General features: G+C 40.1%; 1 protein-coding gene across 10 annotated transcripts in view; it reads left to right on the plus strand.

Annotated features, from left to right (window-relative positions):
- MGA (MAX dimerization protein MGA) overlaps positions 1-24,980 on the plus strand; it is a 60,548-nt gene that overhangs the window by 30,320 nt on the left and 5,248 nt on the right. For 4 of the 10 annotated variants that reach the window (XM_015630727.3, XM_033515456.1, XM_015630724.3 and 1 more), the window contains 14 exons: positions 419-559; positions 977-1,052; positions 2,448-2,968; positions 4,441-4,738; positions 6,450-7,076; positions 7,648-7,947; positions 9,377-11,058; positions 17,368-17,492; positions 18,833-18,884; positions 20,555-20,740; positions 21,428-21,539; positions 23,095-23,328; positions 23,961-24,137; positions 24,567-24,719. In XM_015630727.3, coding sequence (XP_015486213.1) covers positions 419-559; positions 977-1,052; positions 2,448-2,968; positions 4,441-4,738; positions 6,450-7,076; positions 7,648-7,947; positions 9,377-11,058; positions 17,368-17,492; positions 18,833-18,884; positions 20,555-20,740; positions 21,428-21,539; positions 23,095-23,328; positions 23,961-24,137; positions 24,567-24,719 — 4,684 coding nt within the window. The remainder of the gene's footprint in view (positions 1-418; positions 560-976; positions 1,053-2,447; positions 2,969-4,440; positions 4,739-6,449; positions 7,077-7,647; positions 7,948-9,376; positions 11,059-17,367; positions 17,493-18,832; positions 18,885-20,554; positions 20,741-21,427; positions 21,540-23,094; positions 23,329-23,960; positions 24,138-24,566; positions 24,720-24,980) is intronic. The other 6 variants (XM_033515457.1, XM_015630729.3, XM_015630728.3 and 3 more) reach the window with 6 other exon arrangements.

Consider the following 24,980-nt stretch of genomic DNA (forward strand, 5'->3'; position numbering starts at 1 on the left):
GTGTTCTAAGAATCTGGCTTTATGTCTCACCTCACCTTAGTATCAACAACAGCAACAAAAGCAACAGCAGTAGTAGAGGAAAAGCAGCCATAGAGTGGAGTGTAGTTATATCTGCAGAACAAACATACCAGAGTAGCTATTTAATATATACCAGATAATGTTAAAGAATGCATGATACTTAGCATTTTTTTCTTCACTTAGAAGAATATCTGAATGGGTTTGAATTTCAGGGAGCTGGTGGTGGCTCTGTGATGATACTGGGAATGCAGATCTAGCTTTAAATGCTGGACTTTTCTTTTGACTCTTACTATTGAAGCATTTATGTTGAAGTGTTTTTAGAAAGCAAAGCTGATTTGTGAATGTAATGTGCATCCAGAACAGAGAAAAGAGGGTTTTGTCTCTTTTTTTTTTCTTTTAGATTCGAGAGGAGGACAAGGATCCTATCTACATGTACTTTGAGAGTTTAATGACTTGTGCAAGGGTGCGAGCCTATGAGCACAAGAGAGAGGACAAGAAGCAGCAGAAAGACAAAAGTGATTCACAGAGTTGTAGTGTAAAGGTAAGAAGTCACACTGTAACTGTATTATAGAAAAGGCAGAAATATTGAAAATGTTGAATTAAATTTTTTCCCCAGAAACTCCCACATGACATGAGGGCTTGACTTGCATTTGGTGGTGGTAGGGCTGTGGAAGGTGGAGCCTAAATCACTTTTCAGTGCTGGTAAATGTACCCTGTTACTGTGATAAGCATTGTCTTGTTTGGGGAAATTCATGCCTGCCACAAGTGCATTATTATGTAAGGCTTAAATGTTCATTTAACATTCATGTTAATAGAGCCCTTCTAAGGTGGAGCCTGTAACATTGTCAAACACAGCATGTTTCTATGATTTGGGGTGAATTAGTACATTTCACACTGTGAATTTTAGTGTGGAAGTGAGATGTATAGATGAATATTTTCTTGCATTTGTTTCCTCAAGCAGGAGCATGAACCGGAGCTTCGGTCCCTTGAGAAGGCAATCTATGAGGTAGAAAAAGACACTAATAAATCAAGAGGTAAGAGCTGAGTCTGGAGTATAATTCCACTTTTTGGAACTTACACATTTTTGTGGTATTTCTTAAAAAAAAAAGTAGCTACTGATGAAACAGAAGTCTGTTTGCTGGGGGAGTTGCTACAGTTGTTAATAAAAATCTTATGAAATGCATACAGTTTCCTTTTTTCTTAGCAGCTGGTGGGGGGGGGTCACATGGAGATACAGCAGACTAAATATCCAGTGCTTGCTGCTGCTCTAAGTGTAAAATGACCAGTGCTGCCAGTAGCTTGTTTAGCAGTAAAATATAAAACTGCACAGCACATTTGTCGTCAAGACAGATGATTAGATACTTGGAAAGGAATGGAAATGAATGGTTTTGCTTTGTCTGGGTATTTTTTTCTCCCTTTTTTTTTTTTTTTTTTTTTTTTTTTTTCTTTACTATGACTCTGTAGTTGCTGAAGAATTAAATATCCAAGGAATACTTGGGAGGGTGGGATCCTTATGTTCTTCATATAGAACTGGATGGGACAAAGAAGCGCCTATACTTTATTTGGAATTGTTTGATGTTGAATTTGTTTAGTTCAAGTTGAAAGATTGAAGTTTTGCCATGTTAGAGACACTGGGTTGGAGATTCTAGCTCTTGAAGAAATAGGCTAGACGTTCATGTTCTCTTTCAGTCTGAAGTGGCCCAGATCATGCCACAAGCCTTAACTGAGACCTATACTAGAGGCATTGTGTCATCCACTAATGAACCATATCTGCCTTTTTGAGCTGATTTTTTTATTCTTTAATGTATACAACAGCATATGCTACATTTAAGGATGGGAATGGAAAAATAATACAATTAGTTGAAAATGCTGGTGCATTAGTAGGTGAAATTAAAATGGCCAGGACACAGGGCTCAACATCCTTACAGTTTTGCAAAAAGGGACAATGTATCTCTAATGACAACAAAAGTCACGCTGCTGTTTACACATCTGCAAAAGACAGTTCTGCTAGCGGCATGTCCCCTCATGCCAGTGTAGGACACAGGTGCTTTTCTGACTTAAAGAGAAAAGTGCCATCACTTGAATAACCAGTGATGCTTTTCTACCATGTTGGTGTGTTTGGAGAACTTTCACCCATGTATTGAAACAACCTATCTTTGTTTAGCTTGTGATGCAATGGGATACATCCGGACGTGGTATGGCTGCAGGGATTGAACCGTGAGAAGTAGTTACAGTAGTTTGGCAGTGAGTTCTTGCTTGCCTGTGAAGCTCTCCAAGGGGAAATGATGCTTTGAACAGTTCTTTTACTTGCTGTTGGCCTGCAGCTGAGCTGAGCTAAGGGTGGAGGTGTGGGCAGAATGAAATTGTTTGACTATCCAGGTGCTTAAAATGCCATAGTATTGCAGAAACCTATTTCAATTCTTTCTCAGAGAAAAGCTGGTGTTCTTCCCGTAGTGAGGGGGACTCTTTCTCCACCTCCTATGTTCATCACACCACTCAAGGTGAACCAACCAAACTTATCGAGATTATCTCTGACTGCAACTTGGAGGAAGATCACAATAAGATCTTGAGCATCTTGTCACAGCATACCAACAGTAACACGCCACAGTGCCTCAAAGTGGGTAGCTTCATTATTGAATTGGCTTCGGAAAACAAGGCCCAGGATGAGAACCATCCTTCTGTCTGCTCCTCCAGAATGAAAATTTCAGTGCCATCCTACCAGGACAAGGATGAGAAGCCTGAGATCCCTGTCTTGGAGACTCCTGATAGCACAGTGGCGTCATGCAATAACTCAGAAAATGTAAAGGTCATGCGGGCAGACCCAGTGGACAAACTGCGGGAGAAGCTGCATGGGGGCAAAGGCTTGCCTTTTTATGCAGGGGTTTCTCCTGCAGGAAAGCTGGTTGTCTACAAATGCAAAGCTAATACGAGCCCCTCGGGCTTGATTCAGGTGGGTCCCTCTGCCTTTACTGTGGAGATTAGATGCAGTTTCATCCAGAACTCCTTGAAAGGGAGAACACTCTTTAATATGTCTCTTGCCTGTCCAGACAAGAGTTCTTGGTATCTGGTGGCATTCCTCTCCATAAGCTTGTCCCTTTCAAGATTTACTCTGTAACAGGAAATCTGATTGGAATCCTGAAATCTGATGATTTAATTTGTCTTTTTGGCAATTTGGGTCTTGTTGACCCAAGTGCCGAATCTCTTTCAAGCTTTTTTTAATTCTTTGTAAAAGCCTCTGAAGGTGCATTTGACGCATGCTTCTAAATGAATGATCGTATGAGTCCACAGAAAGAATATTTTCTGGGGAAGTATACACTGGGACAAAACTTTAAAATGAAAATGTAAACATTAAATTGCTTTTTGCTACAGCTTACTGCTAATTTTCACTAACAGCCTGAATCCTCTTTGTAGAATATATGTTTTTCATCAAGAGACTTAATAATCCTAAATTCCAAGTGTCTTTTCCCTGCAGTTTTATGTTGCTGACATGGTGTTAAGAATTAATAGTAGGAACTACAAGGTTAGAATGAATATCTTTTTCCATCATAGCTATTTGTGGTTATAGTAAAAGCACTTAGAGGAAAATCATATGAATTAAAAAATGAGAGTAAAATTATGTTTTCATGACACTTTGCAGATATGACACCCTCAGAAAGAAAAGCTAGGGGAGAGAAAAAGATTAGGAGATTTCTTACCTTCAATAAAAGTTGATCAATAAAACTACTGTTTATTTGGTAGTGTTTTAAATGCATTTGGCTTTTAGAAGGTATTATCAAACAATGTGAAAGCAAAATGCAACACTTACCAAAACTTCCCATTGTCCACTAGGTATAAAGTCTGACATTCAGCAAGTTGTTCTGGTGTTTTCCTGTGCAGTCCATTACCACTACAACTTGGAATTTGAGGTTAGGGAGCACATCATACCTTAATTACAGTATTAAACAACAGTGTGGTTAAGGGAAAAAGTTGATGCAGCTTTTAAAAGCTCTTTTAGAGTTTTGTCTCAATGTATATGTCATCAGTATTCTTTCTTTTGTGATGCTAGGTCTTAATTAGGTTTGAGAATTTTGTTCAATATTGTGCTTCAGTTAGGGAACCTATTTTTATTCAGGACTACAGCATAAGCATGGGACAGGAAAAACAGGTGCTAGCTTCACTCTTGTCTAATTTCAGTGATTTCACATGTTCCTGGGACTCTCTGGTGTTTTGTGAGAGTCTGAGCAGCACTTAAAATCTGTATTACAAAGATAAAAGAAGAGTTGTTTGAAATTTTCCTAGGCAATAAGGAAATTAGGAGTTCCCATTCAGAATTGCAATGGTTTTTTGAAAAGGACATTTAGAAGTCCCACGGAATGAAACACTTCTCCAGAAGTGGTGAATTAGCGTTCTTTTCACAAAGTTTCCCTTTTCCCCTTTTTTCAGGTTAATGATAAAAGGTATCCTCAGGCCAAACTGCTTTTGGGACAGATGGGGGCATTACATCCTGCCAATCGGCTAGCAGCTTATATCACAGGCAGGCTGCAGCCCACAGTACTTGATATCGCAGCCCTCAGTACAGTGATCTCCAAGGTAGCACCCAGTGCTAAAACTCCTGCTTCTGGGACACCATCAGTCCAGGGGCCCACAACATCAGCTCCTAAAACTACATCTTCCACCAGCACTACTTCAACCCCCACTGTGACGACTCTGAAAACCCATGTCCCAGCACAGAGAGAGATAGGTAGGTTGGAACTTATTACTGTGTTTTAAATTGCGTGAAGCTGAAGTACAGACTGAGTGTACAGCATTAATGTTGATTTCTGTGCAACAGTGCATGCTGCCTTCGGCTGCATTGCCTACCTAAGGTGCCTCTGCAATAAATAACCTCTTCAAAGCAGAAAGTTTTATTTTGACTTCAGAGTAAGATTACAGATGTTGACTATTAGTTCTGTTATCAATGCTACTAGAGCGTATTTTCAAGACATGAGAGTGGATGGAGACTCTCCAAATATTAACTGGGGTTTTTGTTTGGAGTTTCATTACTATCATTTTTAATTGCTTTTCATCAAACATAGATTAACTTCAAATGAGTAAAGTATCACTAATACGTGGTTCTTCGCTGTTAGATTTTCTGCTGATGTTTCATTCATAATTCTTGTGACCACCAAAGACGTGTGAAGCAGCAGTGAAAGACAAGATGGTCCAAATCTGGATTAGCGAAGCAACAGGTGTGCAGCCAATAACCACGCCAGCCTCTAATCTCATTGGATTTCACAAGCTAAACAGGGTTGGATTTAGACAGCACCTAGAGCTTTTTAAAAAAACAAACAAACAAACCGGGTTGGAAGATTCATGAGTTACTTTTGTATCTGAGTTGGTACTGGTTACCCCAGTGTGGCAAGGGAGGAAGATGCCCCTAACCTACTACATTTTGCACAACTTGAAAAAGAGAAATCCAGTACACATCCACATAATCCCACACATTATTTAAAGATCTGAAGAAGCTTTGCAAGGGAAAAGGATGTTACCTGTGTCCTGGAAAAACTTTAATTTCTGATTGATTATTTTGTTTCTTTCTGCCTAAATTTTCATTGCTGTGTAAATGGGTGTGTTGTTTTTCTTGTCCCATAATAAAACTTGTTGTTTTATGTGTTTGTGCAATGTGAAAGAGTTGGCTGTATTTCATTGATGGGTGAAGTCATTGCTGCATATGTGATTTAAGGAAAAAGTACCAGTTCTGGCATAGTCTGGGCTAAAAATGCTGAATACACAAATAAATAACTGCAGTTAAGTTGGTCTTGCTCCATAATCTCCATGCTGTTGTACTCATCTGTAGGCATCTGGGGTGATGTAAATGCAGTATTCTGGAGAATCCCTTGGAGAGAAAGGGATGAGGTAAAGGATCTTCATAACAGGGGTTAATTTCCATCGGTTAAATTTGTTCCATCCAGTCTGCAGTTGCACTAATGTCAGTGCAACTAGAAGGAGAAACTCTGTATCCTTCCCATCCCTTTCCCCTGTGCCTGTGTAAGATGAATGCAATAGAAGGGGGATGAAAATCAAGAAGCTGTAAAAAGGGGAAGATGAGAGAAGCTGTTACACAAAGAATTTGGGTTTTAGAAAAAAGTTAGAGCTCATTATTTCACTTAATGTTTGTTTTCCTGCACTGTTAGTTAGGATTATCCATAGTTTCACGATGAAAAACAACTCTTCAAGATCTGATTCTTTTGTGTATCTGGGAAGAAATGCTATAAAAAGCTAAAGCAGTGGAATAAGGCAGAGGTATTTCTAACATATAAGGTATATTCAGGACTGCCATAAAGGTTTTGATTTAATTACAAGGTACATAGAAAATGGAGGCTCAAATTCATGTTGAAATTACAGCTGTAGCAGCTCATGAAAGGCAAAGAGGAAATCTATTTAAATTTTGACCTGCAAGTTTTTGTTTGCAGCTGTTCGACCCTCACCTGGTGGTGTGTTTGCCCAGTTTGTGCTAAACAAAGCAGGAGCTCTACAGCAGAAGATTCCCGGAGCGAGCACACGCCAGGCTGCCTCAGGGCGACAGTTTCTCAGTATCAAGCCCACGCCAATCACGGTTATTGCTCCCGTGGTTTCTTCAGTGCCATCTCCAGCTCTGTGCACAGTCTCTCCTGGGGTCACTGCAGCCACCACCACTTCTCCAGTTACTGTGGAAAGTACCAGTGTAGCAGCATCTACTGTGACCACTCCTAGCCAGACAAAAGCTGGTGAACCTCCCTGCTCTCCTCCTGCAGTTGCAGTCACAGCTGCTCCTGCTACACCTGGAATCAGCACCTCCACTACTCCATCTACCACTCCTAGTGTGAACACAACAAAAACAACAGGGATTGTCTCAACAGTAGCAGCTACATCATTCCCAAAAACTGTAGTAACACCACCAACTGTTACTTGTGCTGTTGTCACAACATCCACTTCTACAGTTGTACTGACAACAGCTGCGGCAGCTACACCCGTGGTGACCACACTGACTTCCTCTGCTGTCTCTGTTCCAGTGATACTAGCAGGAGTTAATTCAAGTCCTCCACAGAATCCAAAAAGAGGTAATGCTTATTTATTATTGCAAACACTTGTTTTTTTTAAAATTCTTCTTTTCATAGCTATAATACGGTCTGCATCTGGTTTCAATTTAAATATGGACTCACTTGCCTTGCCCCCCTTCCAAAATAGGATAAGAAATGCCATCTCTTAAGTTGCTTCTTGTATTCCAGCCTGAACTGGTAGAGAAAGGAGAAAATGTAACTATCTTATTAGTGACTGCTGTGAAGTGAGCTGGAGACCTCACATCATCCCTTGACCTATAGAAATGTATGGCACAGTTACAACTGCTAGAATTTCATGGTTGGCAAAGAATTCAGGAATTAGTTATGCAGTTACTGTCCTGTGTCATGGTTGAAAAATGTAAGTGGAACTACACAGAAAAAACCCAAGACTGTTCTGACCTGGTTGGTTCCATGCATTCTGTGAATAAAAAAAGAAAAATTTGCCTTCAAATTAATTTAAAAGAAATGAAGTTGTTTCCAAAATATTTGCACTTGCATTTATTAAGAATAATGCCTGATTTGTAGGCAGTCTCTTAAACTGATTTTTTTGTAACTTGTTAAAATATTTCAGAAGATGCTGTTCCACAAGCTGCAAGTAAGACTCCCCCAAAGATAGCTCCTGGAACAGACAAACGTGTTGGACCTCGATTGCTGCTGATTCCAGTGCACCAGACACCTTCTGCTCTGCGACCGCTGAACAGCACACAGGTGGCACAGAGGCAGAGGATGGTCCTTCAGCCTCTCAGGAGCCCTGGGGCTGTGAACCTGTTCAGACATCCCAATGGGCAGATCATTCAGCTTGTTCCCTTGCAGCAGGTTCGAACTGCAGGTGCTCAGCCCAGCGTGCAGCCAGTGATGCTCCGCAATCCAGGTACAAAGTCCAGGGCTTTTGCAAATGACCACTGTGTTACTCAGAAATGAGCAAAGAGAGAAATGTCTCTGTGATGCTTTTCACCTGCTGAAAGTAATTGAGCAGGGTGGTCTAACTTGGTTCTGTGTGAATAGTTGAAGAACATAGTGTAATTATGCAGATGCAATGCAACTTAAGTACCATGTGGATATTATTCAGAAAATGTGGTTAATTTTAAGCTAAGTCAACAAAATTTGAGACTTATGTGCAGCAAGTAGAAGGGCTTATATGTGTGTGTGGCAGTGGAGCCATGTCCACATGTCACAACTTACAAGACTCAACCTGGTGATATGAAAACAAACATTCTTGTTGGAGATTCTCTTAAGAAGAATGAGCTGTTACCCATGTTTCACTGGGTGTGCTGCTCTGTTTTTGTTAGGTTTCCAAGTTGGTTAGTGTGTTTACAAAAGATACTCAGATGAAATATTACACTATGATACAAAATTGCCAGGTTTTTTCCTCCTTAAGAGTGTGAGAAGAAAAATAAATGTGATTTTCAGCTATTTCTCTAGGACACAATTTGAAGACAGGGTTGGAAGAGTTAGAAATTGCAGGTTGGGTATGCTGTTGTACATATTTGTAAATTCTAACCCAAATGGACTTTAAATGCAGGTTTACTCTGTAGCAAAACCTTTTCTACTGTTCTCCCTGTATCAAAACACATTTTAAAGAGAGGGAGATAGAGCAGCATGGAAGAGAGAGCAGAAGCAAGTACAGTAGATAAAACTGTGGTGAGGAGAGCAAACAATGCTGAGCTTTTAGTTGAGGTTTGAGCATGAGGTATAGTGAAGAATCAGTCTACAAGTTTATTTAATTTCTTTCTGTTTTGAGGCTCTTGCAGACCAGGAGAAACTAGTTGCCAGTGGTAATGTTTTTCTTTTCTTGTTTATGGAGTATTGAAATGCTGCAGAAGAGTTCGTAAAGGTGAAGAAGATGGTGGTATAATTATGTAATTTTGACATTGTGTTTTCTCTTTGGAAGTCTTTTTCTGAGAGGAAAAAAAAATTAAATACTATTTTTTACTTTCTTTATTATTTTGAAAAACCTCGATTTCCTTGTTTTCCAATAAATGTAAAATGGGAAGGTAAAATGCAAGACTTTCTTTTTCCATGCTATGTCTTTTTTGATCAAAAAGCTTAATGCTAGAACTTAAGTCGTTAGTTTTAGAGTGGGCAATTCATGTGTTCTATTGGGGTGTTATTTTTAAAAAAATCAAGTTTATATGTCTTTATGCAGGACTAACTTTTCCACTGAGAACTTGTGGTCGAACAGCTGATCCCATTATGATCCTTGAGAGTGGTGGCTGATTCTAGTACAGCATCAAATACTAAAACTGGAAGAAAACCGTTGCTTTGAGAAAATCTCAGTTGATGTTTTGTTTTCCTCACAGGGTCTGTTGTAGGAATCCGGTTACCTGCACCTTCCAAGCCTCCTGAGTCACCTGTTTCTCCCACTTCCTCTGTGTCTTCCACTTCTCCTGCCTCAAATTCGGCTGCACAGACTGCAGTACCCAAGTCATCCCCACCATCCAACCCAGCCACTCAAGCATCTTCTCTTCTTCCTTCAGTAACAAGTTTTGTGTCCCAGGCAGGCACTCTGACTCTGAGGCTCTCTTCCTCTTCTGCCAGCAGTGTCACAAACCAAACAGCCTCTGAGTCTAAAATAACCTGCAGCTCAGGTGGTCTGCCAGCCACCACAGCTAATCTCATACCTTTACAGTCTGGAAGTTTTGCTTTACTTCAGCTCCCAGGACAGAAGACTGTGCCAAACTCTATTCTTCACCATTTTGCATCTCTTCAGATGAAGAAGGATTACAGGAAAATATGCAAGAAAGAAGACTCAGGTGCTGCTCAGCAGAAGGAGAATGGGAAGGCTCCGTGCTCAGGTGACACAGAAGTTACAGAGTCGGATGCCACGGTGCCAGATGGGAAACAAGAAGAAAATGAGTTGTCGATTAACCAGTCAAATGCTTTTGAAGAGCCGGCATCTGGCACAGTCACACCTAGCAGCGATAGAAATTCCACTACATTAGAGATAGCGGAGAAGAACTCAAAGGTGCTAGAGAGTTCTTGTGATGACAGCTTTTCTTCTCAGCATGATGTTTCTGCAGATGTCGTATCATCTGACCATTCGTACATCAGTGAGAAACCAAATGATGAGGAAGAAAAAGGGGCTTCTGAAGAGAAAGAGGGTTCTGTCAGTTCTGAAACTGTTGTGGAGGCAGTTTCAGCTAACTCTGAAACTGTTTGTGGGTCATCAGATGAGTCTTCAGTAGCTCCTCTGGATAATACACATTCACACAGTCTTGAGAATCAGGAGACTGCACAGTTGAAGAACCATGCTGAACAGGAGGAGAAACCAGTAAAAGAGGAGGAAGGAGATGCACAGACACAGATGGAGGAGGACAGCAGAGCAAGTTCTGGGCAGTTGTATAGCCAACAAGAGCAAGATATACAGCTGAAGATCAAGGAGGAGCAAGGAGAGACTGAACTGTTTGAGAACAGCCAAGAATTCCAGGGTAATGCTGCACAGCCAGATATGGAACAGAGCGAGTACAAGGGCTCTATAGAAGTGGAAAACATAGGAGAGAAAACAAGAAGTAGGTCTGAAATTGCTTCTGTAAAAGAACAGGATAATGCTTTAGGAGAAGAGCATACAGTTGATACAGAGGAAAGCAAAGGAAACATAGCTAGACAGGAGGGCAGCAACAGCAAAGAACAAGGTGCTTGTGATTCTCTGGAAGAAATGAAAACAGGCCATGACATTCTAACACATGTTAACAGTTCTTGGAGCAAAATATCTAGCATTGTACCCCCTTTGGAAAACAGAAGTGAAGTGGATAACAAGGCTGATACATCAGAGAAAAGTGACTTCCTGACAGCACCAGAACAGAGGGCACACAAAAAGGGTTACATGCCCACTATTGATATAACTGCTGATGATATGGAAGAGGATGAAGAGGAAGATGAGGAGGAGGAAGAAGAGGATGAAAAAACTGATGATTCTGCTGATGAGATGCTGGATGGTGCTTCTGACTTCGCAAGTGAAGAGGAAGTAGATGTTGAAAAAGTGGTAAGCATTCAGCTATTTATGAAAGTTTTTTGGTTTTTGTTTAGTTTTTTGTTTTTTAATTGCCCAACTAACATGTCATAATCCATAGATTTGAAAGACAGAGTATTTTGTGAGTTTGTGTTTTGGACTTAAGTTTCTTTAGGAAGTGTAAATTGGGGTTCCAAGTGGAAATGTTTTTTTCTTTTTTGTTGCATGCCTTTTTTTATGTAGCAGTGTAGTGGCCTTATAGAAATTGCCCATATTTCAGATAACAGGAGTTCTATTGAGCAATCTGTAACAGAACCGTTGCAGGTTGTCTTCCTCCAGTATTTATTCAGATAATTTCCTTACTTGTAATGTGACTTAATGATCCAAAAATATAGTGGCCAATCTAGTTATTTCTATTATTTTAAGATGTTTTCTTCTATTTAGTTTTTGCAACCTTAGTTAACACTTATTTCTGGAAGGAATATTTGAATCCATCCTTAAATTCACTTTTTAAGTTAATGATACATTTAAATAGTATGTGAGAGCTGTAATTCCTTATTTGATAGAAAGCAAATTTTGTGCCAAAAGGCACAGAATAAGGGTAAAATTTTGTGGTTAGTGTAATTAAGGTATGTTTAGATTTTAATGCTCATAAAATTCCCATCAAATTTAACCCAAAAATTAAAACTAAGTAATTTAATGTGTAATTCCTTTACTTCTTACGTATCACTACATGACTTAAGAAAAAGTGCATTCATATTTAAAATTATGAAACTCTTGTTTCATGAATTGGTCAAATGGACAAATGAGCTAAGATAGCCTTTTCTTGGGATGAGATACAAGTGGAAAGAGAGTGGTTGAATTGGAGAAGATAATGTTTGTGTCTTCAGGACAGAATTCTTTTAGTTCTGTTGCAGTAGAATATCAGACTAAAGTTCTTTGGTACAAACAGTTCTAGAGGATTCCTAGAGCACCTGGGCAATAACTTCTTGGTACAGGTACTACAGGAGCCACCTAGGTAAGGTGCCCTCCTTGGCTGCTCAGTAACAGAGAGGGCCCTGTGAGTGAAATGTCAGCTGGCTGCTGCCTTGGCCATAGCAGCCACGAAACAATCAAATTCAAATCTCTGGTGACAGGAGGAAAAATGACAGCAAGACTTCTACCCTGGATATGAGCAGAGCAGACCTCAGGCTGGTCAAGGAATGAGTTAGGAAGGTCCCTGAGGTTACCCACCTAGCTGACCAGTGGAAGCCAGTTGATTTAATCAGCTGGAATCTTTGGGTTTCAGTGAAGCTTTTGAAACTTTCTCTCACAGGATCCTTTTGGGCAAAATGTCCAGCACTCAGTAGGATAAACATATCAAGTGATGGGTGAGCAGCTGACTCATGGGTCAGGTGTGAAGGGTAATAGTGAATGGGGTGACATCAGTCTGGTGACAGGTCACTAGTGGGGTTCCACAGGGCTTCATCCTTAGCCCTGTGCTCTTCATGCTCTTCAGCATCTTCATAAATGACTTGGAGGCAGGACTGGAAGGGATGCTGTATAAGCTTGCCAGAGATGCAAACTGGCAGGAGCTGTTGACTCTCAAAGGCAGAGACGCCTTGCAGAGAGACCAACCATATGAAACTTAACAAGAGAAAGTGCTGGATTCTGCACCTGGGACAGGGTAGCTGTGGGTGTACAAACAGCCTGGGGGATGAGAGGCTGGAGAGCAGTGCCATGGAAAGGTACATGGGGGTCCTGGTTTGTGGTGAGTTGGATCTGAATCAGCAGTGCCCTGGCAGCCAGGAGGGCCACCCATTTCCTGGGGGACATCAGGCACATCATCACCAGCTGGGCAAGGGGAGGGGATTGTCCCACTCTGCTCTGGGGTGGCCTCACCTCCAGTGCTGGGGGCATTTTGGGGTACCACAATATAAAAAGGACATTAAGATATTGGAAAGCATCCAGAGGAGGGCCGTGAGGGTGGCGAAGGGCCGTACAGGAGTGAGGAGGAGCTGTATGAGGAGTGGGTGAGGTCACTTCAGCCTGGAGGAGACTGAGGGGGGAGACTTCATTGCAGTCTGCATCTTCCTCATGAGGAGAAAAGGAGGGACTGATCTCTCCTCTGTGGTGACCAGTGACAGGACCCAAGGGAATGGAATGAAGCTGTGCCAGGGAAAGTTTAGGTTGCATATTAGGAAAGGGTTTTTCACCCAGAGGGTGTCTGGGCACTGGAACAGGCTCCCCAGGGATGTGGTCACAGCACCAGCCTGACACTAGAAGAAGAGTTTGGATAATGCTCTCAGGCACGTGGTATGTGTGCAGGGCCAAGAGATGGACTTCAGTGATCCTTGTGGGTCTCTTCTAACTCAGGATATTCTATTATTCCATGATAGCCAAGTGAACAGCTCTGGCTTTTAGGTGTTCTCTTCAACTTCCAGAAAAACAGACTAATCAGTTCATATTCCAGCTCACTGTTCTCAGACAAGATGATAGCATCTCAGCTGCATGAAGGTGAGAAAACTAAATACAGATGTTATTTTTGGAAGTTCTTTTAGGTTAAAAATGGAATTGCTGTCTTGTCTTGAATTGGGTGGTGGCAGTTTCATACATCCTCTAGCCTTTAATAACTTGAGCAGAGTTATCATCAAGTTTTGAGAACCACTGTTAATTCATTCCTGATGCCAGATAAACTTTCCAGACATGGTAGTTTTAGGAATTTGTTGGTAAACCAACAATGGTGTCTAGGTCACTGAGTAGCCTGTTAACAAGGCTGATGTTTGAAAACTCTGTTTTCTTTCATCCTTCCAAAGGATGATGAAGCAAAAGAGTAGAGATTTTAAGAAATGTTTGTTTTGGAAGAAACCTATTGCACAGGTTTTGAGTAATATGGTTTGGAAAGCCATCTAAGGGTATGTCTTCACTGCAAGTTCACATGAATATGATAAGCTAACCTTGGTTCTAGAGCAGTAAAGCTGAGGAATGAGAACTCAGGGGACTGTAAAAATCTGTCTGGAATTTGGATTTGTTAATCTTTGTTGCCAGCAAGTTGAGTTAGCACGTCAATGCCTAATGGAGAAACCAGTTTTGGATTTAAAAATGCTATTTTTCACTGGGTTGTACTCTTCTCTCGGCATAGTGCTTACAAGACAGGCTCCACTGGTATTGTTTGTCAGACTGGATGAAGTCAAATCATGTAAACAGACTAGTAGAGGTTTATCTGCTTCATTAAACTAGTGGAAACAAAGCAGCAAAGAGTACGTGTATGTCCACTAACAGTTTGTTTAGTGAAAATACTTAAGACAGCTCTTTTTCTACTAGTTTGGAATGTGGGCTGGTTTTGTTTGCTCAACAAATGGCCATTTAAAACCTCAGAGAACTCCTGTGAGAGTCAGGATAATTGGTAGTACCTACATGTAGTATCTATTACTGTTTGTTTTTAGCACATTTTTCCACACTGGTTAATTGTTCCTCATTTTGCACTTCAGTGCCCTTCAGATTACCTTTTTACCTTGTGCTGACTTTGTGTCCTTGATGTAGAGACTTTTCTAGTCTCCTCTATTCAACAGAAAGAAGCTTCCTGAGATGGTATCTTTGCCCTTTTGCATCTCTTACCCCGAGTTGCTTCGAGAGAGTCTTAAGAAGGTTAATCATTGTGGGTTTGGTGACATGAGTAAAATTTTCTGGGAATATTTATAGAAGCAGACTAATGAGTATCAGAACCTGTTGTCTGAACAAATTCAAGTGCATTGGTCTGGGAGGTGATGTTAAACTCCTGATCTCTAAGGCATGATGATTGCACATGGAGTTCCTGCTGGGAAGGAGTGCTTGGCCTGTGCTGCGTCACTGACTGTGGCTCCTAATTGTTCATGAGTCCTTGTTGGCTCAATCCAGAACCATGCCAGGTTGTGATAAGAGTTCCAGGGTTCAGCTTACTAGTCTAAACACAGCTTCTGTATCTGGCAAGATACTGTATTGTAAGTGTTCTTCAAAAGTGTTTTTCAGTCACTCTTTTTCTGAGCCAGACATTGAAATTATAAGGACTGTTATCAATTATCATAAAATGGTAAGTTTAATAAAAAGTGCAAGTGATATATTTTTTGGACAATATGAGTTCTAACAATCTCTTGCTTTTAGTTCAGAACATGTGTGAAACCTGCAGACACTGTAACATATAAGGAAGCTCCCGAAATGACACATATACTTGGGTAATGTGTAATGACATCCACTGCTGTCTAACCTCCTTCCTCAGAGCTGTTACCTAGGATCCTGTACCATCAGGCAATTTGCTAGGTGTCAACAATAGCAGTTTAGGCTGCCAGGAACAGACAAAAATCAGAGGAGAGGGCTTAGAAACAGGCATTGAAATGCGGAGAGGAAAAAGTGCTGTCATTTCCATGACAACTTCAGAACTCTGTTGTAGGGTGGTATTGCTCCTCTTGTGTCTTCATTTCATAAGGTATTTTACCCTTACTCAAAGGCATTTAGAATTTCAATAGCTACAGGAAGTAATTTGGAAAGAGTGAAAGTAGTATGGATTGACTGATGCTAGAATGGTGGGGCTTCCACAAGCATATTCAAAGAATCATGCTGGGCTACGGATGAAAGTTCAGCCTGTGGCAGGTTGGCAGTACTTCTGTAGGAATAGCTGCTCTTAATGTCAGAACTGCTTCTGGTGATCTTCATGACTGTGCTATTTTTCTTGTTGCTAGGAATTCAGGGATAGAGGGAAAAGATTTACCAACCAGAAGCATTTTTCCCCTTGTTACTAGATGTAAGAATGAAAAAATGAATTAATTCTGGTTTTCATATGTCCACATTCAGAATGTGTGTACCTAAAGATGTTAAGTTCTTGGTGGGCAGCTAAGTTTTTTACTTCTGTTTTGTTTTTTTTTTGTCCATCTTCCATGAAAAAAGATACCACGTACTGGGTTTTGAATACCTTTTTTCTTATATGATAGCTTGCAGAACATTTCAATTCTAGAGCTGCTCTAGCCTGGATAATTGCTATCAACCCTCTGATTAGCCCAGTATAACTTAACAGCACTGGAAAATTTTATGACATATTTCTGTGGTAAGTTAATTCCCTTACTCTCTGGATTGTAGCATCTTTTTTTGGACTACCCTGCCTGCCTATGTTTCCTGCAGTGTAATGATGTCCAAATGTAGTTTAGACCGGGTAGCAGTGACCACTGAACAAAACCAGTATGCATCTCTTGCACATAAGGGTTACAGAAATGTTACTGTATAAAGTGGAAAAGCTTAGAGAAAGTATCAGGAGGCTTTAATCATCAAGGCGGATTTATGAATAACCCAGGAGAGCAGGCAAGAATGTGAAATGCTCTTTGTATAAAAAATGGATCAATGTTGCCACTACCTCTTGTACATGCAGTATTTTAAACATAATGGCAATATCTGTTCAGTAGTTCTGTGATTTAAATAGTATCTTCGTTGGAATAGTTTTTGCTTAGGGTAGTTCAGGGAACTAGATGAAATAGAGTAGAGAATGGAAGTGTAATTACATTTTCTTGCCTAAGGTGAAAGAGTTCTTAGTTGTATAATCAGACCAAAGATTATAATATAAAAAACTTCAGTAAAAACTGTAATACTAAACAATTGGTTGAATGGGCATGTCTTCTTGGGAGAGGGGGTATCACCTGGACTTACAGATGGCTACAAGATTGATATTTAACTCTAGTCATTGCTATAGAACTGCAGTTGTTCCTTATCTCTCTCTTCACAAGCAGCAAGTTTTTTTTGGTCAGGCAAGCATGGAGAAAAAATACTCTTCAGAATATAATAAATACTTAAAATAATGATTTGGCAGCAGTTTGGAAAGAGACAAAATCTTATTCTTCATCATGTAAGCAGTTTAATATATGATCCAAAGAGGCCTGACTGTATGATGTTCTGGCTTTCACTGTCTTAGGTGTGAAAGACCATTACTACGGTGATAACTATTTCAGATTTTGTAAAAAAAAAAAAAGTTAATTGGCAAGAGTCTATGGTAGTAGCTTGTAAAGGCAGTTTAATCTTACTTGAAAATAGAGGCAGGAAAACTCTGCCCTGTGAAAGCTTTTCTCTCACCCATAATAAAAGCATGAAGGACAGAGATGGGTTCTGCACTTACCAAAATGCATTTTCCAGAGTTGCTAGTGGGAGGAATTCCCGGAGGTGACAGTTAAAGTAACCTCGTGCTTTGCAGTGTTTATTGGCTGGTGTAGCTGGAGATCTTGATTCCTTGATGGTTCTAAATGTTATAATGTAATCTCTTTTGAGACTGAAGTGAAACTGTTTTGGCCTGAGCGCTGTTGCCACGTAGATACTCATTTTAAAAAAACAAAACAACACCTGTTCCAGGATGCGTGCGAATACAGAGAGGATGACGAGCAGGTGGACATTGAGACCGTGGAGGAGCTTTCAGAGAAGATTAACATTGCCCGTCTGAAGGCCACAGCTGCTCATATCGAACCCTCCGACCAGAAGTAAGCACCCCTGGAGAGCACTGCAGTTGTGTATCCTACTGCTGGGCTGGCGTGGAGTGATCCCTTTAAACAGCAGGTGTCATGTGATGACAAGGCAAGGCTTCTGTCATGCCTTCCTCAGCACTGGTGCTTCCCAGTGTCTGTGAGGGTGGTGCTGGCAGCACCAAGAGTAGTTTCAAGGTGTCTTAGCCTTTTTCTTTTTCCCCTCTAATTAATTTGTTTATGGGGATGTATCTTGTCATATAAAATTAATGAGTGAATGGCCTCCCTTCCTGCAAACTGAAAATTAGCAGAGGGTGGTCTTTGTTTTAAATGTGATTTTGCAAGCTTTGTTTATTCTTGCTGGTGGACTTCTGGGCAGGAACAGTGATTAGGTTAATCCCTGACCCTATAAATGAAAGATTTGTCTTTGGGAACATTGCCCCAGCAAAGAAAGTACTTTTTTTATTGACATATAGTCTGCCATGGTTGGATAGCTTGGCCTAAACTTTTTGGTTGGTTTGTTTTTGTTACTGTTGCTGCCCTTGCATTTATAATGACAAAGGCAAAATAAAAACATGGCTTTACTTGAGGAATGTAATGATAGTCATGGCTGTTTTCAGTTGCATCAAACAAAAGAATGGGAAACGTTGCATCAATAGTTCTCTTTGTTTGAAGATGATTTTTTTTTTTTTTAGAAACTTTGAAAAAACTGTTTGGTGATATATCTACCAGATAGTTACCTCTTTTTTTCCTCCCCTTTAAGGATAACAGCTCAACTTTTATCCTTAGGTAGTGACTTGGTTTTAAATTTTGAAGATCTTTCAGTGAGAGAGAAAAACAGATGTCATATTTTATAAAAAATAATTTTAAAATGTGTGTTTTCTTTGTTTGGTTGCAGCTCCTGAGATAAGAGGAAGCTGCTATTACTATATATTAGGATAGTAATAAATGTGAGGATTTTGATTGCTGGTTCTCGGTGGAGGAAGGATTGCTCTGCCATCTATATTAAATCTGTGTTTATTAAAAACAGAACCAAAACATAATTTAAAAAGATACTTTATGCAGCTAACAGTCACAAGCTGAATTTATTCTCTTTGGCATATAGTGAAATAGTTTGTCTTTTGCCCTCTGAGATAATTTCACAGCTCTCAGAGCAGCTCAGTTACTTCCAGGATGATAGCATTGGAGATAAGAGTTCACTTTCTTGAGAAAACAGTATCCTGCTTTTCTGCAGTTACACAAGAAAAGTTAATTTCAAGGCATAAAATTGAGCAATTCTAGACTGTTGGAATGTAATTAATGAGGATAGAGTGTATGAGATGAGTAGCATTGGGAAAAACTTTTTACCTTTCTTCCAGATACCATCTTCCTAATTCTTCGGATGAAACATTATCAGAAAAACATTCAAAGGTATATGTTTGCTCTCCTCTTTCCTTTTAGTATCACATCTCCATTTTAAAGATAAACTTTCATCTCACATGCAGCTCTTAATGTGACTTATCTGCCTTGCAGGTACTTGTGATTAAATGCAAGAAACCAAATGTGCTGGGGGTGGTGGGGAGGGATTTGCTCTGTCGAAATCTCCTTAACGCAAAAGTGCTGGTGCTGGCATCAGTGGGTTTCAGATTCAGCTTTAGCTATGGGATGAAGATCTGCCTTTTATTTATGACTGTGTTTGCTTAGGTTTTGTATTCTTGGCATGAATAATTTTTACAACACACTTAAAATAATAAATGAGCAAAATTTTCATGTGTTGAAGTGTGTAGAATTATATGGACACAGCATTGGATGAAGGATTTCTGAATCCAGAAATTTAAATATGTGTTTAGGCAAGTTAAAGATATCACAGAATCCTTTCAAACCAAAACTCACTGCAGTCCTTCAGAATCTCGTGCTGTATTTTCGGGTGGCTCTGAAGCCAGTTTCTCTGTCCATAACTGTCTGTGATATACTTGACATCAGCTCTAGAGCTTCCTGCTGTGGTTGGGTGGGGCTTTGAGTGTGGTGGGAACCAGGTGTCTGTCTGAGCTATGAGAGCAGAGTGGGATGTATGCCTTTGTCTGAGACAGGGATGGGGTCCAGGATGCTCTGTCTGCCTTACCTTTTCCATGTGTCCTTCTCTCTGCCCTTGAATTTCCATTGTAAGGCCCTCACTTGACAGGAACCCACAGCCAACGCAGGAGCAATTGCAGCTGTACTGTGCTCAAGTCTGTCTGTGAGGGCAAAATGGCTCTCAGGAGCCGGATTTCAGGAGACAAGTCTTCAGATTCCTCCTAGGCCAGCAGGCTCAGAAATAGTATCACTAAATCTGAGGAGTCTTCCTGCTGATGTTCTGGGGTTTGAAGCAGACCTAAAATTATCCAAAACAACTGCGTTAATTACTTACCCATTAAATAAATAGCATAGTTGTACAAAACTTGGAAGAGTAACATAACAATGACATAACAAACTTTTAAATCTGTGGAAATCCGTAATTTTGCTTATTGTCTGGTAGTCTTTTTGGAAGCTTAAGCAAATTCAAAACCAGAGGCTCTTTTCTGTTTGTTAGTAGATGTCTGGGGTGATAACTGACAATGTCATCTTTCACATTCTGACTTACAATGTCTTTTTGGCACCAACCCATATGAACCTACGAAAGAAAACAGAAATCAAACTGGTTTAACTCCAGGGAAAATACTCAAGTCTCCTGTTTTGATGTAATTATTTCATTCGTTAGTAGACTTTCTTGACAAGCAAGCAAAAAAGACTTGGCTCAAACTTATGTGATTTTGCTGTAATGCTGTGATTTTATCTAAGTAGCCTTGTGTTGTAAAAAAAAACAATGCTTATGAACTAAAGAAACTCATGCTCTTTTCCATTAGGGTTGATATGATTATGTTGGTCACTTCTTTGGTCAGCATTTAATTTCTTACTGTGTGTGCTTCTGATTCTGAACTTTCAGGAAGACATTGTAGCAGGATAGCATGGCGTGGAATCTTCAGGTGCCTGTAGAAAGGCTGTAAATCTCACGTGCATTTGAGCATTGTCTGCCATTACATTGCCTTCTTAACTTAAACTGGTCAATCTGGTTACTCCTCCAGCAGAAGCATCAAACCTGGAAAAGGAAGCTGAAGTCCCAGGCAGAAGCCTTTGCTCATTACCGCCAGACACACACGGCAAATGAGCGTCGACGACGTAATGAAATGAGAGGTCTCTTTGACAAGCTGAAGAGAGTTTTGGGGCTGCTGAACCTTCCCAAGGTCTCCAAATGCTACATTCTCAAGCAGGTAGGTATTTTGGAGCTTGAGTGAGGAGAATCATTTAATCTGAACAGAATAATTACACTAGTATCAGCTCTTCAAAGTGAGTCCCAGTGTAGAGGGGCCTTCTGTCCTTTCTGCAGGACTCTCTAGAACAAAACAATACCTGAAAGAATCTGTATTCTGAAAAGCTTGGTCTTGATGATGTGAACATATATTTTTGGATTGTCTCACCCCTTGTATTCTTTGTGAAACATGGAACATTATGTCTTAATTCTTTAGTGGTTTACTGTGTACATAAGGAAATTTTTAAATCCATTAATGCTTGAGAAGATAGCATTCCATTAGGCATTAAAACAGGCATTAAAAGCTTAATTGTAAAGATGTAAATGACAGGAAACTAAACATGAGTGGTAGATATGTAATTATGCTTTTCAGCTGTACCTAGAAACTGGGAGATAAAAGCTTGGGGTTTTTCTTAAAAATTGCTGACCTTTTCTTAAAAATTACTGAGAGGGACAAACAAGATGTTTATCACTCTTCAACCAGCATTTAGGGAAAGCTGGTGTTCAGGGTACTTTACATGTTTTCTCTTGATCCTATTTTCTCAGGATTACAGAAATTTGAAAATTAATTTTGTAAGTGTTTCTGGGAAGGAAAATTATTATTTTGTGTGTGACTGATTTATAAATCAATTCCCCAATACTGTTCTAGGCTTTTGAAGAAATCCAAGGACTGACAGATCAGGCAGATAAGTTTATTGGACAGAAGACGTTACTGACACGCAAACGGGACGGTCTGATTCGAAAAGTATCCACGCTCTCAGGTGAGACTGATTTTGGATGTAAACTAGCTGCAATAATGAAAGAAAAGGTTTTTAGGAATGAGAATGTGTGGCGTAATTGCTGGATCCAGATGTGCTGTTGGTTCACATAAAATTCAGACTCATAATGCTGAAGTTGTGCTAAGCTCTGACTCAGTGATAGGCTCATCATGCTGTTAAAAATGGCTTTTGTTTTCCTTCATGTCTAAAGGAAGTGTAGAACGCTCTGTGTGCTGGGAGCCACAGGCTTTGGTTCCTTTGGAAGGGTGGGGTGATGGTGTCACTTCATTCTGTCACTGGTCACTTCCTGAAACGCCTTTTCTGCTCAGCCCTTCACAGTCACACACAGCTCTGGTCAGGACCAAAACCTCTGTCTACTTGCAGAGCTTTTCAAATGACCCCTTGTGCTGCTTTCCCAAGAATCAGTGCTCCTGGAGGCTAGAAGGTGTCAGCTATGTACACAGAACAAAACTGCAGTAGATTCTAAACTGCTGCTCATCCATACATTTCACCTTGTACTTACTTGTGTCTTTCTGTCTCATTTGGAGGTGTAGGAAAGCAGTGACATTTTCACCAGTGTCAAAACATGTGAACAAACAAAATATTCTTCTAATCTTCTCACAGTCTGGGAATATAAACAGGGGGAATACCTGTGAAGTAGAAATGAAAGACACTTAAATCTTTTGTATTTACATTAATCCATTCATGCATATATAAGGTATTTGATTTATAATAAGTAAAAAGTGTTGTAGTGAAGTCTAGTAATCTAGAAATGTATGAGAGGCCTTTTGAGCAGAGAATGAAAGCAAGTAACTTCACAAAGTGGTTACCTGATCTTCTGTATTCCTAGTGAAGACCTCAAATTTGATGAGGAAAAGGTACTCTCACAGGATAGTTAATTAAATATAGACTTAATTAAAAATATACCATAATGTTAGAACATAAACACTAAGCAGAAAACAAGCCAGTAAAGTCATATTAACTTAGATTGTATTGAACTGTGTATTTCATATTATTATCATATTAAACACATAAAATGTGTATGCAGAAAATAAATTATTTATAAAATCTGTGTGTTTGTCGAGGGTTAGAATTTCATGGCAATGGTAAACTATATGTGAGTTTACATTCAAGTGTCATTTGTTGAGTAACAAGGTTCGTTAGTCCAAGAAATTTCATTCCTGGTAAAGGTAGCATTTTTTCCAGTAGCTGTGTGTTAATCATTAGGAGACATGGAAGGATTTTTTCATAGTTGTGGGTGTTTTCAACTCTTGTTCATCAAGAGCCTGTGCTTTTCCAGGCTAATTTCTGCTTATCAAAATGGCAGATAAATTCTAAAATGTGCGAATGTTTCTGAAGGGGGAAAAAAAAAATTTGGAATAAATAGGTAAATACTTCCCTCTGATATTAAGTATCCTATTTACTTGGTGGGGATGGCAGTTATCTGTTTTATGGTAATTGAATAATGTCAGCTTAGCATATTACTAGTTCTACTTTCAGCATTTTAGTTTTGGAAAGAGTTTGAAGGTAGGCTGACTCTCTGATAATTTTTCTGTAGGAAAGACAGAAGAGGTTGTCCTGAAGAAGCTGGAATATATTTATGCTAAACAAAAAGCAATAGAAGCACAAAAAAAGAAGAAAGAACCTGAGCCACAGAAATCAGCTGCAGCCTCCACTGCTAGCACCCAGCAAGAAGGATCCTCTGCTGCCCCCAGAGAGCCAGCCCCGATAGCGATGACAAGCAGAAGGGGCAAGCCACTGATACTTGCCAGGAGAGGAGGCCGGGCCACAGGTGGGCTACAAGTGGTGCAAGGGGAGACAGCCATTGAAGCTGCACCCTGTGGGAGGGCAAAATGCCAGCTGGCTTGTGCAGGCAGCCTCACTCCTGAAACAGAATTGTGCACAGGACCGGGAAATGTCCATATGATAGGTGTGGAGCCACTTGTTTTCAGTAAGGATGAGACCAGTATGACTGAGATCTTCAGGTGAATGTGACTTCGGAGTTTCGGAATGATGGGAAGTAAATTCTTACTAAGTTGTCCTTTGATCTCAGGGAGTTTTACTGCAATACAGCAGTGAAGAGTTGAAGGTGGTTCTTTTTCTGTTAGTCAAAACCTGAAGTTCAATCCCCAGCATGCTGGGGTTGCTAGAACAGACTCTTTAAAGTCTCCCTCCTCAAAATGCTAGCTCTCAACATGGTGGAAGTTTGCTCTAAAATTAAATGGCTGACAGAGTTATCTGATACCTAGAGTTCTTTTGTGGCTGAGAACCTGTAGAGAATTGTTCAACATTTATGGAGACCATCACATCATAAATGTAGGAAGGACCAAAAGAATAACTCCTTCCAGAGCTGTACCTAATGCTGGCTCTCGCCAGGTGCTGTGCCAGAATGAATGAGTGTTTTACATACTTCTTTTCTTGCAGAGGACTCCTCAGCCTCTCTCACACTCACGGCTGCAAGCGTAGTGATGACTCCACAGGGGCAGGTGCTTACTCTGAAGAGCCCCCTGGTCCCAGGGCAGGTGGCAGCTGTTCCTTCCACACTGTTGCAGGCTGAATTAAAGCCTCGAGGGGTTGGTACTGCCATGACAACACAGCCAGGTAGGATCACATGGGATGATGTTCATCAGTATAATGCTGTTCATAGATGTGCAGAGCAGTTTATGAAGTGAATAAATTTTGCTATAATACTTAGGAGTTTTTTACAATTTGACTGAGGTAGAATTTGACTCTGATAAGAGAGATTACATGTCATTAACTCGAACTGTCAGTTTATCAACAGGTTAAGTAGAATGTGTTAAAATTTTGCTATTCAGAAATTAGGGAAACATAGGGAAGAATTCCTAATCACATAAGCAGTCTGCATTTCTGTTTTTACTACTTTAAGATGTTATTGTAATGTGAAGTCTTGCCTTGAAGTATCCACCTCCTGTTTTCCAGGAGTATCTGAAGTATCTGAACATACTGTATCTGAGTGTCTGAAAGGCTTTCGTTTCCACTTCATCCTCTGTTTTGCTTTTCTTGGTTAAGGTATTACTTCTGTGATGATTCAACTGCCAGGATCAACAGTTCCTGTCCAAGTAAAAGGAATCCTTACTAACTCTACCATTCCTATTACACTGTCAACTGTTGCTGAAAATCCAGTGCCCTCAGCAGTGGTATCAGCTACAGCACCCCATTCAGGTAAACTCTTTGTTTTTATGAATCTTTGTGCTTGCATGCAGGGAGCACTATCCCAGCGAAACTGAAGGTAAATTGTTTTCTCACTAGGAAGTAGTGATAGGTGTTACAGTCTGGAAATTCAAAGAAAATCACTATTAAATGTTTTGAAAAGTTTAGAGGGGCCTTGAGGAGATTATAGATTAGAGCTTTTTAACTTTTCCTTCATCTGACTGAGCCTGCTTGCCCTCAGGAAAGTCAGGATGAGTGGATACTGAGATGTGG

Source organism: Parus major, chromosome 5 (assembly GCF_001522545.3).
Source record: "Parus major isolate Abel chromosome 5, Parus_major1.1, whole genome shotgun sequence".
NCBI classification, from domain to species: Eukaryota; Metazoa; Chordata; class Aves; order Passeriformes; family Paridae; genus Parus; species Parus major.